The 16,390-nt window shown below is 33.2% G+C and overlaps 3 protein-coding genes across 4 annotated transcripts; 1 reads left to right on the forward strand and 2 right to left on the reverse strand.

Annotated features, from left to right (window-relative positions):
* Positions 1-3,973, reverse strand: LOC130797255 (beta carbonic anhydrase 5, chloroplastic). Of its 2 annotated transcripts, none has more exons than XM_057659781.1 (9): positions 3,771-3,973; positions 3,612-3,682; positions 2,103-2,264; positions 1,957-2,005; positions 1,625-1,738; positions 1,474-1,527; positions 1,084-1,169; positions 638-743; positions 1-548 (listed from the first exon to the last, which is right to left on the reverse strand). In XM_057659781.1, exons 1-9 carry the CDS (start codon positions 3,816-3,818, stop codon positions 351-353), a joined length of 888 nt encoding a protein of 295 aa, XP_057515764.1. In that variant the 5' UTR covers positions 3,819-3,973; the 3' UTR covers positions 1-350. The 2 variants fall into 2 exon arrangements, 1 of the variants encoding a protein (XP_057515764.1); XR_009038829.1 differs by having other exon boundaries at positions 410-548; positions 1,077-1,169.
* A 1,699-nt stretch (positions 3,974-5,672) lies between these two features.
* Positions 5,673-11,602, reverse strand: LOC130797263 (protein SCARECROW 1-like). The gene is made up of 2 exons (XM_057659798.1): positions 9,540-11,602; positions 5,673-6,464 (listed from the first exon to the last, which is right to left on the reverse strand). The coding sequence occupies exons 1-2, from the start codon at positions 11,591-11,593 to the stop codon at positions 5,999-6,001; spliced, it is 2,520 nt and encodes an 839-aa protein (XP_057515781.1). The 5' UTR covers positions 11,594-11,602; the 3' UTR covers positions 5,673-5,998.
* A 3,711-nt stretch (positions 11,603-15,313) lies between these two features.
* LOC130826589 (uncharacterized) lies at positions 15,314-15,781 on the forward strand. Its single transcript, XM_057692171.1, has 2 exons — positions 15,314-15,484; positions 15,539-15,781. Exons 1-2 carry the CDS (start codon positions 15,314-15,316, stop codon positions 15,779-15,781), a joined length of 414 nt encoding a protein of 137 aa, XP_057548154.1.
* The last annotated feature ends 609 nt before the right edge of the window (positions 15,782-16,390 follow it).

A 16,390-nucleotide genomic window follows, 5' to 3' on the forward strand; every position in this document is an offset into this window, starting at 1 on the left:
TTTGAATCACTCAAGTACCGAGAAATTAAATATAGAAACATTACATAAAAACGTACAAAATTAAAATTAAAAGGAAAATGATATTTATGGTTGTATATTAGATGGAATCTTGTATTTTATCTATTGCAATTAAATAATTGGGAAAGGATGCTATTAGGGGAGAGAACTCTAACAGAGGAAGAGAGCAAAATGGGAGCCCAATTTCTCCCATTTTGAAACCACATTTTCCCCTTTATGAAAACCAAAATCACAAACCATTTGAAAGACAAGCCTAATTGAAGTACAACACAACAATACAAAGAATGGATACATAAGAATTTAGAACGGCCAAGTGGGGAATGAAGTGCGAATCAGCTCCAAAATTCCCGACACTTAATTGAGCATGTATGAGCATCATCGATCTCGTGGTTGTACTCAAGAGTCCACTTTTCAAACGTGCCATCGATGAAATCATAGTAACCTCCATGGAGAGCAAGTATACCTTTTGCAACTCTTTCTCTGATCCAAGGGTATGTGAGCAAGTTCTTTAGTGAATGGTTGATTGATTCCTGTTATAGACGCAAACAAGAGAGGGATTTTGTAATAATGTATGAGAACGTGATTATGTGCGCAATTAAGAGATTCAATTGTCGTGTACCTTCTCACAATGTCGACATTGTTGATCAAAATTGAGGTCAGAAGCTATAGACTTGGTAGTAAGCCTTGCATTCTTGCCAAAAATAACCCAACTTCTAATGAAGCTCCTAGGAACATTAACAGCATAGCATTAGAAATATATTGCCAACTTTTCCTTAGTTTTTCTTTCGAGCGAAGGAAATGGGGCCATAGTGTAAAAAGAAGGTCGCATCACATTAGGCACATTGAAAAGGTTCAAAAAAGAAGTGATTCGAAATTTCACGCACTATAAAGGTGTAAATAACTGCATTTTCAGTTTTTAAGGAATATCTAATGCTTTCGATTGATTTTTAGCGTGCATCACTGTGTGGTAACCGCGATTGCGACCGTTACCGCATTTTTGCACTATAAATGGGGCAATGCTGGGTGTACACAAAAAAATTTTAAAAGCGTAGATAGACCTGTAACCTTGAATCTTCTTCTTCATCGCGCATACTCATGAGAGCACGGATGCCCCCACAGCGACTATGACCAACAACTAGAATATTCTCAACCTGGTAACATGAAGAATTAGCATGATTTCCACAAAGGATACCAAATGTAAAGGAAAGCATATAGAAGTATTAGTTTATAATCTTGATGTTGCATTTTCAGTATCCCTGATTGTTCACTATTCCAAGCTTAATAATTTAGCGTTGCTAATTTTCTCGGAGGGTCGAGTTTCATTTCTCTTGCTTAGGTTCGTATATCAAACGAGCATAAAAACTCCATAAAAGTCTGTCGGTGTAAGGGCTTGTTTTGTCCCAAGTTCCTAAGTCCAATCAAAAATTCGAGTTTATAAGATGCAGTGCAATATACCTCAAGAGTGTTAACAGAAAATTCAAGAGCTGCTTTGGTCTCAGTAGGCCCGCTCTGCACGAACAAAAAATGACCTAGTTAGATCCGAAAGGAGGCTCTCAATATATGGCGGTATTCTTTACTGTGAAATGAAGAAATGTTACGAAGCTACCTCAAATGGAGGCACGAGATTGGCTACGTTGCGAACAGTGAAAGCATCCCCAGGTTGAAATCCAAGGATGTAGGACGGGCATACTCTAGAATCTGCACAAGCAATCACAGTAAACTGTTTCCACAACTCTGTCAGCAATCCGATTTTCAGAATTCCAAATAGCAACAGAAATAAACTACTCATCATAATCAATATTCGTCATCATCCCAATGAATCCCGCTCAGGGGCAGGGTCTGGGAAGGGTATAGTCCTCGATTTTAAATATGACGAGAAAAAACGCCTCAGAGTCGGAGTGACAATCACATAGTGAAAAAGCAGTACAAAGAACAAACCTTGGGAAACTGATTCTCCGCAAGGTTCTGAAAGTGATCTACATTTCCCCTACAATTTCAAAACAAAAATAAGTCGGAAAATGAGTTAAAGATACATCTTGCTTCATAAGATAAGGTAGAAGCAACTAAACTACCATCACACTTACAAGTATTTATCTCTCTTGAAGCTTAAAAATCGTTGTTTCATGTCAATAAATGGATCACGGCCTTTTGGAGTTTCGTCTGACATTGTCCGTATGGTGTCCTCTGCCTCTGTAATCAGCTGTGGAGAAATCCTTGAAGCATTTAGTCTCAAAGCAGAAGTAACCCTACATCAAGAACACGAAGCAAGTTATTCTAAAACGAACCTAAGCATACTTTAGTTAAGCAAAATGTGAAGTTGCATAATGTTTGCCACTGAGGGTCAAATGAAACACTATCTCTTTTTATCATGAACAAGGATAAAGTTGCATACATCCGACATCAGTGCTGTAATGCACCCATTTGTCCATAATTCGAGAAACAAAAGCCTAACTATGCATAATAAAACAGGACCGGGGGATCAGAAAATCAACACTCGGTAAAACTAGAATCACAGTAATCTTCTTCTTCCCATCATCTCTATACCGCTGCATTTAAGGCGTGTTGCTCGTAAAGCCAAAAGAAATTCATTTCTATTTCAGTTGATGTACAGTTTATCAGACATCCTAATATACTAAATCCATATGTTGCTCCCATCCGCACAGGTAGATCACCAACTCGGCTCTCATCTTTCTGTTAGGTGTTACTAATTCACTATTAATAAAGTTGTTAATCAAATAACCAGGGTCATGGCCTACCAAAACAGGGCCTAGATGCTCTCAAATGTTCTAGGAGATACAGAAAGTGAGTATATGGATATTATTCCCAAAATAAGAGTGTACAAACTATAAACATTCTACAGATCATACTTTTGAACACTGAAGTCTGAAAAGTTTCTAAACATAAACCAACTCAACTAAAAGCTTAAGCTGATGATTGAAACGCCATAATATATTATGTATAGTCTAAATCATACTTTTGAACACTGAAGTCTGAAAAGTTTCTAAACATAAACCAACTCAACTAAAAGCTTAAGCCGATGATTGAAATGCCATGATATATTATATATAGTCTATCACCTAACACACATTCACCTATTCCAAGTACCAATAATGACATAACAGAATCCTATACTAGCCTTGATCCAAAAAAAAAAATCCCATTTGAAGATTGATAGTTCAAAACTTCAAAGTTCAAACTACTAAATAAAGGTTATTATAAAATCTTTTCTTATACATTCAATCAACTTTTTCCCTTAAACATATAGTTGCTCCGTTTCATTATACTTGTTGCATTCGACTTTTATACAATTCAAACAAGATTTTACTCGATTATATTTTTCTTATACATTAGTCCAATACATAAAGTAGCAATATATAAAGTAAAAGTTTAAATTGTGAATAGTGCAATAACCATAACATACCAAATAATTAAGGAGGGAGGAAAGTCGATCTTGAAGAGAAAGTTCTCAACTTACAAACCAATCAAATCCAATTTCCAGGAAAACAGTGATATCTAATCAAATCCCATAATTACACCAATCCAATGTAGCAATTCTCAGAACAACAAATGTAAATACAAAAAAAAATGCTTACTTGGGAAAACAAGTAGGTAATCTCAAAAGGGTCAGTTTATTTTCCCTCGATTTGAAAGTAGACCCAAAGATCTGCATCAAAAGACATACAAATCAAATAAGATTAAACCCAAATAAGAAAAACCCAACAAAAAAATCAGGGGGAAATTAGGGAAATTACAGTGGAATGAGTGGGAAAATTGTGAGAAGAAGATTGAAGGGAAGCCATAGAAATGGAAGGAATAAAGAAGGAACAAAAGTATAGAAGGAGAAGGAGAAAGAGTGGTAATGGGAGCAGACATCTGGGAGAAAGGAATGAGTATTTGAAACTTTAATAGGAGTAAAATATGGTGGGGTTGAGTTGTTCATCTGTTTTTCTTCATTCTGGAATAAAAAAGGAGGAGAGATAAAATAAGAGTTATGTATGTTGATGACGTGTCAGTTCTCAACGTTTACTCTCCAAGAAAGACGGAGAAATCTATGTTTTACTGGTTTATTGATTATTAAATTACATTAGATCCTAAATTGGGCAATGTTCCTGTCCATTTAGTGCTTCCTCCCATTAAATTAACACAAAAACTTGGCCGAAACGGTCTTTAAGATCGTTAATTTGGACCGATTTAATTCGCACATGTAAGAGTCTTATATGGTTTTTATCAATTTTAACTTTAAAGATATCAATTTCAACTTAAAGTAAACCTTAAATAGTTCAATTAAAATAAAAAAAATTTGAATTTTGACCTATAAATGATCAATTTTAACGTTAAACTGATCAATTTCTACCTAAGTATTGTTCTGTTTTCATAATTTCAAAACGGGGTCAATAAAATGGTATTATTCAATCATTCTATGGATAAATTTCAAACAACAAATGAATGGTCAATAACACTATCAATAAGAGTGTTAATACAATGCACAATACAAGTACTCTTATTCAATGCAACGTGATGATTCTAATGGAACATAAAAGTAATTGTACTCTTTAATTATCGATCAATAACAGTGACATTGTTATTTTCTCAACAATTTTCGTTCATAATGGACTTGAAAATAACGTTGTAGGTGTAGTATTTTCTTACCCTTGATGTGAAGGCGGAGGAAATGTCGATTTCGAGTTATATTTTGCCAAATGATTCGATGAATGCTTTTGAAAATCATCAAGAGTTCGCTTTGTTCTAAACAATTTCAATTTTGATCTAAAAATGATCAATTCAGACCTTAAAATAATTAATTGAAAGTATTAATTTTGACCTTATAGGTATTATTAATTATGATTTTAAATAGATAAAGTACTAAGCGCATAATGAGAAAAATCATTTTTAGGTTGATTGGGTTATTCGTCTAATACTAAGTCGTCTTGCGCAAGACCAACTGTTAAATTAAAATCAAACTGAAATATAATACTCCCTTTGTTCTTTAATAAAGATGAAGGAAATATTATTTTATTAAATATCGAATTTAAAGAAGAAAAAGTACAAACTATAAATATTAAAAAAATAAAAAAAAATGAAAAACAATGAGAACCATAATTATTAAAAAAATATTTTAATAAAATTAGTGGAAACATATGAAGATCCTAACCAATATGAAAATGAAAAAAATGAAATTAGTGTAATATATACGGAGATCATAACTTATATTATTAAAATATTAAAATGAAGATCGATTCATAAGGATAATATGAATGGAAAATATTTTAGTGGGAACTCACTTGTAAGATTTATTCATATCTTTGCATGTTTAACTTCTATTTTCGGTATTTTAATTTAGTTATATTTTTATTTTAGATTGTCTATTTTAAGGGCGAACTTAGGAAAAGTTCGGATAAATTGGTTATTAAATATTACTTGGAAATTGAACTAACTGAACCACTATTTTTCATACTAACTTACTTGTCATATTCTCTTGTTTTCAATTACTAAAGCAATGTTTAATCATTGGAATAAAATGATTTGAAAACAATTGAATGAGGAGGATAAAGTTGACTTAAGATATTTGTAATGGGGTAGGGCTTATGCAAATTGCAGGTAACCTTTATTCTTCATGAGAAAATATTTTTCTAATAATTTTGTTTTTTCAAATACGTAAGATAAACTACATAATTTAAAATTAACACCATCAAAATTTCAGAATCCTGTGCAGCTGATTATATTAAACATGCTCAGAACATCCCCTATTCATTTTCGATATACATACTCCCTACAAGCTCTTTAAAGTAACGTTTATCAAATCTAATTAGCAAATTGGTTAAAACAAAAAGCCATAACAATATGATACAAGAAAGATCCTCCTAAGGCTCCGTTGAACCCCCATTTGAAGCCGCGGATTCATAAATTGTTCAACACAATCAGATAACAATCGCACCCGTTTCATGAATATACTTAGTTGTGTACCACAATGTGCTGTGACTTACTGGCTTCGTGTACAGACAGTGCTCATAGTATGAACATTAGAAGGCCTCCAAGCCGAAGCAGTAAGCAAGCAAAGATCTTTCCATCCGAGCTTGAGACTACCATTATCTTCCACCAAAGTGTACCCATCGGAAGGGAACATGCCAAGGAGCAATGTCGCCTGAGCTGCTGCATTACCTGCTAAGGAAATACCTCTGAAACCCGACTGCTGTAGCTTTTCTCTCCAGCTCGGGAATTTGGGATCTCCACTCCTCAAGGATCCTCCGATTGCTAGAACGTTTCTGATCTCCCTAGCGAGGAGTTGTTGCTCGACCACGTGCCTCTCTTCACTGTCTTCCCCGTAGTTTGCTCCTAAGGAGTCGAAGAGGGCAGAGTAGTAATGGATTGCCTCCACGAATCTGCCAAGAAATGTGCCTGTTCGGCTTAAGTCTTGCTCTACTATTGTTACAACCTTTGGTGCCAATCTGCAAGCACATTCATAACAAATAGAATGAACACTACATTATTTTTTCCTAATAATAGTAGATATAAAATTCTTGATTTGATTCTGTAAAGCAAAGGTAACAATCATACTAGTGAGATTGAAAATCAAAAACTATTGGCCACAAAATTCCGATAGGAGCCCCAACCAATACGCATAGAAAACATACTCCAAACGCGTTAACAATGGTGAACAATCTGTATAAATAATTTGATTAGCGACGATGTTTTGAGATATTTGACAAGTAATAAGTACTTGAGCAGTATATATGGACTTTGTATAATCACTTTACTCTCGTGTTGTGATTAAGACTTTTACACTGTTACACGACAAGACACCTTACTCGAGTTGGACACTGTAACACAGCCGAAAACATACGTTGGGTTGTAACATTTGCTTGTATGATATTATAATACCCCACACATGACGCAACACCTGACTCCGAAAATAATTTCAAAATACTAGTATAGGATGGACTGAACAGTAATCTCTGCATGTATACTAAACCAACTCTATTACTATTTTTCTATGTTATATATACACAATTATATATTCACAGCGCTTTTAATCAGATGACTCAACCATCGAAACTAGATTCTCCCCAGCCGACTCTAAAAGGTCTTATAACGACTTTTGTCTATTTTAATCATCTGATTTTCCACACTACTATTTCATACGTACTTGGAGAAGTATTGCATAGTATGTACAACCCCTCTTGTCATTGAAATCTTTTAAAAAATTAACTTCTCATGTTGCTTTGGGCTCATCAAATCTTCCATATCCCAAATCAAGTAACACCATTATAACTTAGAACCTTCCACAAAAGCATAACTTACTCTTTTGCTTGTGATCTTTTTCCCCACTAGTAATGAAAATCTAAATCATACTTCAAACAAGGTTAGACACAAATATAACTTATTCAACTCAAATTTTAACTCCAAAAATTGAAAACTCATGAGTCATGACTGCATGGAGAATATAATACTACGTGGTCTCATTAAAGATTTTAAATTTGTCACATTGGTGTTATTTGAATCTAAGATAGGCATACTATTCAAACTCGGAATGAACTATGACTTAACTCGGCCAATATATTTGGCACGCCTTACTTAACGATACAACCACCTCAACCTTAGGTCTAACATCATTATCATTAACCTATACTCATGACTCCATATAAATTGACAAACGAAATGATACCACTACTACAAATTACCTTGGTGCACATTAATCTCTTGAGTCTTCATCTACACCAAAGTTGTCATTCAAATCAACTTTCATGCATATAGGTATGTTTATTCTACAATCTACATAGAGTAGGGATCCCTCTGCTCTTCCAGAAATTGAGCAACAATGAAAAGACTACTGTATCATTGTTCACACTAAACCGAGGAAATCCTATCATCTCATGACTTTTCTGATTTTCTCATATCCCAATGTCTTTTTACCATAGGGAAAAGAGTAATAATCTTTTTCCAGAATCACCAAAAATGGGTGCAATCTCGGTGCAAGATACCAAATAGAATGTAAAGCAAATATCTAAATTAATATTAATAATTTAACTTTTTATTCATCATCTTTAGATTATTTTTTAATAATTCAACTTTTGTGATAAATTTACCGACAACATATACTAATAATAGGTAATAATATATATTGCTAGCAAATTAAAATAAAAGTTGAATTATTCACGGCGAACTAAAGGCAAATGTTAAATTATTAGAAAATAATCTAAAGATTGAAAATTATTCACAGCGAATGAGCAAAAAACTGAATTATTAATGTCCATTTTTCCTTAAAAATATAGAAAATTTTAAATATATTATCGTACCATTATTAAATAGCATAAAAACAAATCACTACTTTTTTAACTTGAATTATTTAATTAAAAAATTTTATTAATATTAAATTATAAAACATAAAATATAATTGGTTTATATATCCAAAGCGATCAAAGGGTCGTTTACACATAGAGAAAAATCTAAGATTTGTCTCGAATCATCCTATGCCATGCCTCTAAATTCTAATAAATTAGTTTGAAGTTCTTTTAATGATGAAGTGGGTAATATACCATTTTTCCCTAGCATTTCAATATATTTAATATTTTACATAAAAAATTATCTAGAATAATCTAATTTTTAATCGATTTTTCTACAATAATCTCAACAATTGATTAACTATGAGTAATCCGAACTTTAAAGGATATTTGCCAAAAGTATACTATAGAGCCCGGTAACCTGTACAGTAGGTCATTTTTACAAAAAAATTAAATTAAAATAAATCAGAAAATAAAAAATTTAATGAAAAAAACTAAAAATAAGAAAAAATTAATTACCCATATCCATGCCCCTCCACTACTCTTCCCATCTCCTTGCCCCTCCCAACCTGCTGACACCACTCCCTCCCCTACAACCACCAACCCAACAGCCTTACTCACCGGCCACCACCACCACCAGTCTTGTTGCTCCATCCACAACCAATCATCTACACCGACCTTTGTTTAGTTGGCTTTTGAGGTGATAAAGATGAGGAGGTGTTATTGAGTGGGGAGGAAGGATGGCATGGCAGAGGCAATGTGTTAGGGAGGAAGGTTATTCTAATATTTTTTAAAATATTTTTGTTATTTTATTTTATTTTTCTTTTTTTAATTAATTTACCTATAATAACAAAGTCATAACATGCACAACAATATTCTTAAGTATGTGACCTAATAGTTTGGATCATTCATGGTTTATTAATAGTTAGAATTATTGTTGATAATCTACTAAAAATTGGATTATTCTAAGTAATTTTTTCCTATTTTACATTGCGCAATGCACTAATTCAATCGTTAATATCTTTAAATATATAATAAAAATCATAAATTTGATATTAATAATTTTTTATTGAGACGAATCAAACAATATCCACTTAACTATGTTTTAACTAATAAATTAAGAATAAAATACAAATTAAGATCAATTGATAAACATCAAAAAAAAAAAATTGGGCATGATAGATTCGGGCTAATAATATGAATCAAAACAATCTAAGACAAAAATAAATTTTGAGTTTTTACCTTTGCAAGAGCCAAAGAGTGTTGGTATCAGACCCAGTAACATCATACAAAGAATGTTGCAACCAATGAACAGCAACAGTTTCTCGTTTACTCACATGCAATTTATCCAAATCCAAATTCCCTATCTTCTCCGCCACCGGAATAAACTCAAACGGCAAACCCAACTTCTCCGCAAACTCCGACAAGCGTTTCCCAGTCTTTTCAAGATCCTCCATCGACGTCCCAAGCCCAGTAAGCCTAACAAATGGAGGTCCACCAGGCCTTGATGCTAGAATATGAAAAAGTCCAGGCCATTGTAGACCTTGCATGATATCAAGATCAATAATATGAACTCTTTCCTCTCTTTGAAAAGCTACTTGAATTGCTTGATTGGCTGTGAAATGTGAGAATTTTACAAATGGGCTTATTCCATTAAAGACTTGGAATGCAGAAACCAGTTTTTGATAATTTGGGATATAAGGTAACAAGGTGTGAATCCCGAGGCGAGAGCTAATCAGGCGAGCTGACATCGCTTCTGAGAAGTACGCCGCCACACGTTGGGCGGAGGTTCCGAACGGGGTGGCCCATTCGGTGATTTCAACCAGCGTTTTGTTAGCGTGGTCGAATTTTTCAGCCGAAACAGCTTCGGCGCACTGGAGTAAAAGGGTAAGGAGGTGAAGTCCCTCCTCATCCCTCTTACGTTGCTGATGCTCCTCTCTTTCTCGGGCTTTCAACACGGGGATAATTTTCTGCCGTGGTGGAAGTGGGAACGGAGGAGCCGGTGGGTTTACAAATACGGATTCACCTGTCCCTACGGTAGACCCCACCGCATGATCAGAATCCCTAGAATTTGTAATATTCAAAATCTCATGATTCTGATCAAAGTTCCTTTCCACAGCCGCTGTTTGACTTGTCTCAATCTGTGAAGGATTCGGATTTGGATTCGGGTAGGGATTGGGGTTGTTACCACCAACACAACTGTCGTCAATATGCGTCAGTATAGGTCTAGAAAGCGACGGTTGAGGCGTAACGGCGGTTATGCTTCCCCAATTCAAATTTGCACTACCTTCAATAGATCCAAGTGATTGTATATAATCCACTTCACTCATATTCAAATAATTCTCATTAGGTAAACGGGTTTGCAGATTTGAATTACCGGTGGTATTGGTATTAATCCGGGTAAGCCCGGTTAGTTCATTTTGCAGCTTATGATGATTATGAAGAGATAAAGTCGTTGGTTGTGGGAGTGATAACTGTGGTGGAGTAATGGGGGACTCCGACAAAGAACGGAGCCTGAATTCGATAACAGAACCAAGATTAGGGTTACATGGGTAAATAATCTCTCTAACATTTTGAATTAACTGAGAAATCAACACAGAATTTGAACTCTGGATCAAATCCTTTACAATACCATCTATCCAACCTGGATCCTCGCCAGAACCCGAACCTGAACCGGGGACATTACCCAGATTAATTCTAGTATTTGAACCCATTGCATTCCTTTCTACAACAGGAGGAAACAAAGGCAACCCAGAAAACCCACAAACAAGTGGTTGCTGATCACTTCCATTATTACCCAGATTAATTATTTTACAACCCGTCAACGATTCGGGCGAGCTAATAAACAATTCCGAGTCGTTGACTGAAGTAATCAGACGATGATCAATTACTTCATTGGGAGGAGAATCAGAGCGCTCCATTTCTGAAGCGGTTCTCTTCCTAACCATTTTGTTTGTGATGGTTTCGTCGATGCTTGAACTCTGTAAATTATTCGACGATGAAGACATTAGATTATAAGGTGAAGATATTGTAAGGGGGTAGTAGTTGGAAAATGGCGTTGAAGAAAATGAGGTTGAAGGAAGGTTATTATTATTATCATCTCCACCATCAATGTAATAAGGAGAAGAAGGAGGAGGATAATAAGGAGAAAGGAGGATATTAGGATCAGGAAAGATGGAAGAAGAAGCAGCCATACAGAAAGAGGAGGAAGAAGAAAAGGATGAAAGGGAATAAGGGAGGTGATGGGTGGTTGTGTTCTTATTGTCGCATTTTTCTTGACGCATTTTATTTGGCATCCGTTTGGCGTTACATTCACTTTATCTTTGTACTTAATCTCCATTGGTAGTATACATACTAGTATGGTACCAAATATTTTTGTAATTATGTGGTAGGCTAAAAAAATATTATGTTTGATTGCAAATTTGAGAATTAAAAACATTAACAATTTTATTGAGACAATCTATAATATAAATAATATAAATTTATTCAGTTGTTAGAGTATTTATTTTATCTGGACTCAAATAATTATCTTATTAAAATAAAATAAAATATGATTTATTTTGACTTAAAATAAATATATTGAATTGAATTGAATTGTTCATTGAACACATTTGGAATTAATAAACTATACTCCATCGTAAACATTAAATTGGAAATTTTTGTACATATTATATGTTGGTTTTATTATTATATTTATGGTAGTTTCGACTTTTAAAAATGGAATTTTATTTGATTAAAATTATTTGATTAAAATTATTATGTAATCGATCGATTGTTACTCGATTGTAGATGTCGTATAATATTTTTATCAATATTTTTAAGTTCCTTTGTTTGATTGATACAAACACACAATAAAAATTATTACATATTCAAAATCTAATGAAATATCTAAATAAGGTTGGGGGTATCGTTTTGAGCAAATTTCGTCTCTTTTAACGATTTATTTGTTTGTTTTATTAAAAAATATTGATAATGAAATGACGAAAGTCATTTTGTTTAATATTTCTAAGAAATGGTACAACATAGTAGATTCCTTGCCAATAACTGATTTCTTGATAGGAAAGTTTTATCCACTTAAACTATTTTGGAGTTGTTAATATGACAAAACGCCTCGAAATTTAGGATATAAACAACTTTTTACTAACAAACGAATTATCATATAAAAATATGGTTTAGTCCAATATATTCTTTTAAACAATTTATTAAGAGTAAAATTTAACCCTATAAATTACTTTTTTTTATCCTATCAGATTAGTCACCTTTTTTATTTCATCTTATCAAATTTATATTATTTTAATTTTTAGTCATAATCTACACCTCATCTTTAATTCTTTCTTATACGCATTTAACCTATCATTTTATCTTATTTGTATATTTATCCGTATTCTCATAATTACTGCTTGATCAATTTTTCTCACCAATTGCCATCAGGTCAAAATTAGTAGGACATGATGGCAATTGGTGAAAATAATAAAGATTATTAAAAATCATGCAAGTACTCCAATATATTTAATTTTTCTTAAACCCTCCAAACCTAATTACATAGTTTAATTACCCAAAACCAGGGTATTTGCAAACGGTTGGGTATATACGTTGAGAAACAAAACCAACATTTTTAGAAAATGAGGTCTACTAGCGTAGATTGGAAAAGTCACAAGAACCCAAAATGTAACTTATGTTGAGATTGACAATACAAGTGAATGCATTGTCATTCACAAATAGTGCTACACTTGTCTCCTTCACCCATCCTTTTCTATATATACACCTACATGGTATTGTAATATATGCACATGAGAAGTAGTAGAAAGATCAAACCGATATAAATTTATCTCTTATACTAATATTTCTCCTTATATTCTTCCTACCTCTTAACACGTTATCAGCACCAGCTCTACCCTTAATAATCAAGAAGGTAATATTTTTAAAAAAAAAAACCTAATTAAGCATTTTTTTCCTTCATCGGTACCCACAAATGGACCAACAATCAAATGGTGTCAACATCATCATCCAAGGTGTTTCTAACACATTTTTATATTTTATAATTGAGCATAATTCCATACCATTCACTACAAACCCAGCAAGGACTGATTTAAATCAGCTCCGACATAATAATCCCAATAATACCAATTGTCCACCTGTACCACCAACTCGTAATTCACATGTACGACCAACTAATAATCCACCAGTTCCACCGACTAATATTCCACCGGTACGGCCAACAAATAATCCATCAACGCAACCAACTAATAATGCTCCAACAACAACATCTGAAAATAAACCCTCATCAAGTAATAAAAGAACCAAAGATAATGAGGGAGGAACATGTACTAAACGTTGCAAGATAAATTTAAATGACCCATAAAATTATTTATTTTAATAATGTCATTTAATCTTTATGTTCGTTTTTACTTTTGCAGCCGCCTTTATGGACTGGCTAATATTATTTTGTAATGACCGCCTTTATGGACTGGTTAATTTTAGCATTGTTATCGCCTTTATGGACGGTTTTATCTCTATTTATTTGATCATATCATCATATTATGTGCATACGCATTTGATTATTTTAGTCTATAAATTATATAATCACTTAATAAACTCAAAAAATTTAATTTCACCTTCAAATAATAATAAATAACGATTATAATTTAAGTAATATTTGATTCTATTTTGTTTAACAATATAATAATAAATTGTCTTAATTTACCTATAACACAGATTATTAGCAGATATGACCACATTTTTTTTTACACAACATAAAATCCTTTTCTAATTGTAAAAATATCACCTTGGGATGAATGCCAAAGTGGTCCGAAAATTATAATTTAAGTAAATCGTCAAGGGTTCGATTCTGAAAAAATAATAATAATAAATAAATAAATAAATAAATAAAATTTTTACCTTTTTACCCCCTATAAATAGGGACTTCTACCTTCACAAACACACACACACCACTCACACCTTATCCCAAACACAATAAATAATTTTTTTTAATTTTTTCCTTTCATCTTCTTCTTCCTTCAACCATCCATGGCAAACAATACATCTTCAAACACCGACATCAATCCAATCGCCGACAATATAAGTAAAATACTAGATGCATTCCTTATCATTATGGGTTTAATTGTATTACTCGTAGCGTTAATGCTCTACCTAATTATCCAAAAATATATTATAAATCTTGCATTTGTTTAGCAATATGTATTTTTTTTCTCTGTTTTATCATCTATTAATATTATCTATTTTATTTTTATTTATGATTATATTACGCTTATTATGTTTGAGATATTAAATCAGGGGGAGATAAGACTAATATGCTTTAATATCTCTGATGATACACAAAATCATTAATAACCTTGTCATTTTCTCAATTGTATAAAATAATGGCTGATCTCAAAAAGAGAGAATTCAATGCCCTGGAATTAACAGGAAACAATTTTATACAATGGGCCTCAGATGTCAAATTATATCTAAAAGCAAAAAGTTTATTATGCACAATAATTGAACTTAATCCCACCGACAAAGAAAAGGGTATTGAAAAAGATCCCATAAAAATTGAGGAAGATAAGGCAAAAGCTGCATCAATTTTGAGACATCATTTAACCGACAGTCTCAAACATGAATACACCAATTATGAGGACCCAAAATTACTTTGGGAAGAGCTAAATGAAAGATTTGGCCATAATAAAAGTGTACTTCTCCCAAAAGCCATCGATGAATGGCGAGAGTTAAGATTTCAAGATTTCAAATCAATCAGTGATTATAATTCAGCCCTTCATCTGATAAAATCAAAATTAGTCTATTGTGGACAAATAATAACAGATGAAGAAATGATAGAAAAAACATTATCAACCTTTCACGTAAATAGCATTTTGTTACAACAACAATATCGTGAAAGGCATTTCCGGAAATATCATGAATTGCTGAAAACACTTCTTGTTGCGGAGCAAAATAATGAACTATTATTGAAAAATCACAACAGGAGACCGGTTGGGACTATGCCCTTTAATGAAACAAATATGATTGAGAGGAATGTGCGCCATCGAGGTCGTGGGAACCATTTCATAAGAGGCAGAGGTCGTGGAAAATATCATGAAAAGAGCAGTATGAATACTTTTGAACAAGGAAATTTTTATGGCCGTGGCCGTGGTCGTGGTCATGGATTTAGTCGTGGCCGCGGACGTAGCCACGTTTATGAAAGAAATATATTTCCTCCCCGAAATGATAATTTTAAACAAGTCCAGAAATACAAAAGCACATGTAATAGATGTGGCATAACTGGACATTGGGGGCGAACTTGTCGTACCGCCAAACATTTAGTAGATTTATATCAAGCTTCCCAGAAAAACAAAGGAAAAGGGGCAGAAGCAAATTTTGTAAATGAAGCAAGTACATCTGGAGCCACCTTAGATGTCTCCGATTTCTTTACTGAGGATGTTAACCTCCACAAACTTGATCCCCAAGAAGAAGATAATTACATCTTTTGAGATGACTAGATGCATTTTCTTTTTATCTAACTTGTCTTTCATTTAATAAGTTGTAACTCTTTACTTATGTTTTTGTATTAAGTATTCTAGCTTTATATTAATAATATAATTTTTTTTTCTCTCTCTTCTTCTTTTGTCTTAGAAAAGGAAATGTCAGTAAGTGGATCAACATTTCATTGCCTCCTGGACAGTGGAGCAACACATACGATATTGAAAAATCGAGAATATTTTTCAAACCTAACATTGCTTGAGGCAAATGTCAATACCATATCAGGAACAGCAAAATTAATCGAAGGCACTGGAAAGGCATGCATCATACTCCCTATGGGGACAAAATTAGAAATAAATGATGCACTGTACTCGAGTAAATCTCGAAGAAATCTTATCAGTTTCAAGGCAATAAGGCAAAATGGTTACCATATGGAAACCAAAAGTATAAATGAAAAAGAATTCTTATGCCTTACAGTAGAAAGAAATGGAACGAAAATTATCCTTGAAAGGATGCCAGCATATTCATCGGGGTTGTATCTCACCCATATCCGCCCGATTGAAATAAATATGATAAGATTAGACAATAAGGAGCTATTCACTTTATAGCATGACCGCTTA

The sequence above is a fragment of the Amaranthus tricolor genome, chromosome 1, assembly GCF_026212465.1.
Source record: "Amaranthus tricolor cultivar Red isolate AtriRed21 chromosome 1, ASM2621246v1, whole genome shotgun sequence".
Lineage (NCBI taxonomy): Eukaryota > Viridiplantae > Streptophyta > Magnoliopsida > Caryophyllales > Amaranthaceae > Amaranthus > Amaranthus tricolor.